At 48.5% G+C, this 3,462-nt stretch overlaps 1 protein-coding gene across 1 annotated transcript in view; it reads left to right on the top strand.

Moving 5' to 3' along the window:
* Rrp1b (ribosomal RNA processing 1B) overlaps positions 1-3,462 on the top strand; it is a 26,174-nt gene that overhangs the window by 14,312 nt on the left and 8,400 nt on the right. Inside the window, exons 10-12 of the mRNA XM_005360287.3 lie at positions 892-989; positions 2,324-2,343; positions 3,198-3,326. Coding sequence (XP_005360344.1) covers positions 892-989; positions 2,324-2,343; positions 3,198-3,326 — 247 coding nt within the window. The remainder of the gene's footprint in view (positions 1-891; positions 990-2,323; positions 2,344-3,197; positions 3,327-3,462) is intronic.

Here is a 3,462-nt window from a genome sequence, read left to right as displayed (position 1 = left end):
AGGCTGGGGCTAGCAGCGAAGGGCCATGGGAGCAGCTGTTTGACAGTGGGTTTTGCTACTGTTGTTAGAGTCACAGGCTGGGATGTACAGCAGTTAGTGTCAGCAGCTAACTGACACTATTGTGACCGTCCTGTGCTTGGGGATTTTAGTGGTTTCCTTTCTTTGGTCAGAGGTGACTTGGGGTACAAGGAAAGCCCCACCATCTCTGTCCTGGCGTCTCCCTAGCCGCAGGGGCGAGTCACTCTGGACATGGTGCTCAGTTCTTATGTTTGTGTTTCTAGAAGAACAGCTCTTAATAATATATAGCAGACATTTTACAATAAGAATTTTGAAAGGCACCAATGCTCGTTCTCTGCCCGTGGTGCCTGTTTTCCTTGGTGTGGCAGCACTGGCCCTGCTGCATTGCTTGGGGGGTTTCGATTTGTTTTTTAAGCAGGATCTTGCTCTATAGTCTAGGCTGGAGTTCATGGCAATCCTTCTGCCTCCCAAGTGCTGGGAATACAGGTTTGCACCACAATGCCAGTCTTCCAGTTTTGGTTTCTGGTTAGTCGATCAATGGTTCGTACAGGGTCCCTTTATAATGTAGCTCTGGCCATCCTAGAACTTCTGTGTAGATCAGGCTGGCCTTGATCCACCGGCCTCTGTCTCCCAAGTGCTGGGAATAAAGGTGTGTTTCACCACACCCGCCCCAGTTATACTTTGAAAAAGTACGAGTATTAGAAGTTCTAAGATTGAGAACCCAGGAGGAATATAAGTTCATCAGGCAAATTTTGCCCTATGTATGAAACCACAGTCTAGAGAGAACTACTCACGCCCAAGAACATTCAGAAGGCGGCTCTGGTAGGCCAGATTGGTTCGCTACCACTCATATGTCTTGTCTCTTCTTGGTAGTTTGACTTAAAGGCTGTTGCTGATCGACTCTTGGAAATAGCCAACTCAAAGAGCACCCCTCCCTTCAACCGGAAGCGGCTCTTCAGACTGATCAGAAAGTAAGCAGTGATTGAGAGCCCATGGCCATAGCACTGTGGACCAACGCTCTCCTGCATGCTTTTTTCTTCTTCTTTTAAAGATGTATTTATTTTTATTTCGTGTGTATGTGCACCTCGTTTTTCTTCATTTTTCTTTATTATTTTATTCATTAGCTACATAGCACATATGTGTACTTAAGCCAGGGAAAGAAGCAGCCCTGCTCACCCATACAGCTGTAGGGTGGTGGTGCCAGCATACTCCTCGAATGTCACCTGTCAACACACCAAGGGGCTCCGTTAGCCACTTTCACTCTCACCTCCCAGCAGGGTTGTGCCAAAGGGGTCGGGTCATCTGGTAGTCAGCATCTATGTCATTAGGACCATGGAGCCATAATAGATGATTTGCCAAAAAGCCAATAGGTGTGTTCTGACTGCATGAGAATGACAGCTGTCTGCTCACCTCATTGGGTTAGCAGGCACTGGCCTGACCTTGGCCCTCTATGGTATGAATGCCTCAGAACAAACTAGCTACAGATGGTAAGCTCTGGGTTCAAGTGCGAGACCCAGCTTCTGTGTGGAAAGTGAGAGTGGCCCCGGGTGATAGCATGTAGATCTGACGTCTGCGTGCACATATGCTCACGTGCAGACAGGCATACATCCCAAAAACATGGCTTCTAAAGAAAGAATACTCTGGAAAATAGCATTCATAACTTCCTATACTTCATAGCTTGGTCACTAAATGTGTGCCAAGGTCTCCAATGTGGATGCTGGATCCTACCTGCCTATCCCAGCAACCCAGCCCAGCCCCATGACCTCCTTTGTATCCTCAGCTTGTTTATTTGGCCTAATGCATATAGTTGCATAAGAGAACCCTCTGCCAATGTCTCCTGAACAGAAGCAGCACTGGACTGTCTGCCTTCAGAGACAAGTGGGGAAGATGCTGGCGCTCTTGGTGTCTTTTTTTTTTTTTTTTGGTTTTTCGAGACAGGGTTTCTCTGTGGTTTTTGGAGCCTGTCCTGGAACTAGCTCTGTAGACCAGGCTGGTCTCGAACTCACAGAGATCCGCCTGCCTCTGCCTCCCGAGTGCTGGGATTAAAGGCGTGCGCCACCACCGCCCGGCCCGCTCTTGGTGTCTTGTGTGCCAGGAGAAACTCTAGCCACTGTGTCCCTTGCAGTGTTGGTGGAATTGAAGGTGCCTTTGTTCTGGGTTTCTTCCTTCCTGACCCATCACGTCCCTAGGTAGAGCTGTCCCCTAGCCTCCCCTGTGGAGGGGAGGATGGGGAATGCACATTCAGATTCCTGCTTATGTCCAGGACTTGTGTCTACCACTCTGAACTCCATGTGTTCCTTTTCAGGTTCCAGAACCCCTCTGAAGGTAAGAAGAGTCGGACTGTGAGTCACACCCAGTGCACACCCACCAAGGGCCTCCCAGCCAGATTCTGAAAAGTGGGACTTCAGGCCTTCATGGAAAGTGACTCACGGGGGACAGACCACAATTAGGTTCACGTGGCATACCCAAGGGAAGACCCTTTGCACCCACTTTCCATGCATCTGGTGTCTCCTGTGTGTGGGTGATGTGGTATTTATTTGAATTTTTATTGGTGCTTTCTACAGTTAAGTTTTTAATGGTGAAAGGGAAGGCAGAAGAAGTGGCTTAGTGGTTAATAGCTCTGGCTTCCCTTTATAGAGGACCCATGTTCAATTGCAGAGCCCACATAGAGATCCGGTGAATGCCCTCTTCTGGCTTCTGTGGGCACCAGGCACACACTTGACACAAACATACATGTAGGCAAAACACTCAAAGATTTTTATTTTTTTTTTTTTTTTTAAGCTGGGCTAGGACGATTACAATCCTTTGTCAAGAAGAAAATCCTGGCATCTCAGTATCTTTCATTTTCTTTTGGGACACATGTCCCCAGGGTAAGCTGCTAAAAGCCTGGTAAATCTGAGCGGGCCAGTGAGCCAGCTTTCCCTGCCCCTTGTGAGCTCATAGGACCAGGGGGATGTAAAGCCAACTAACCTGAGAAGCTCTGGCAGTCATCATCAGTGTGTTTTCCAGCCAAGAGCCGTGAATTCACTTGGAGAAGCAGTTGGTAGTGCAGGTGATGAAGCAGAAGTTAGGCTGGGGAGTCTTCGCTGGAGGGCAAGGGAGGAGCTCAGGACCTGGGCTACTGCAGCAGACGCAAAAAGGCCTTGGAAGCTGACCATTGTCCCTTTGCCACCTACCAGGCAATAGTGTTCAACTCAGTTTTGCTCAGGACGTTAGTGCTGATGAAAATGGTCAAGCCCTCAGTCAGAGGAAGCACAAGAAGAAAAGAAAGAAGCTTTTAGAGAGAGCTGCCTTGGACAAGGAGAAAGGTAAGCTGCAAAGTCTTAGTCTCGGCCCTGAAAAAGACTCACCTCTTGCTCACACCTGGGTAGCTCTGGGCCATGAGGTCTGGGGACTTGTGAGAGCCAGTGTTCTTATGAATTATTGGTGTGTAGCATAATGTTT

This window comes from Microtus ochrogaster, linkage group LG2 (assembly GCF_000317375.1).
Source record: "Microtus ochrogaster isolate Prairie Vole_2 linkage group LG2, MicOch1.0, whole genome shotgun sequence".
Lineage (NCBI taxonomy): Eukaryota > Metazoa > Chordata > Mammalia > Rodentia > Cricetidae > Microtus > Microtus ochrogaster.
The sequence above is the reverse complement of the archived record's forward strand: the minus strand, read 5'-3'. Positions and strand labels throughout refer to the sequence as shown.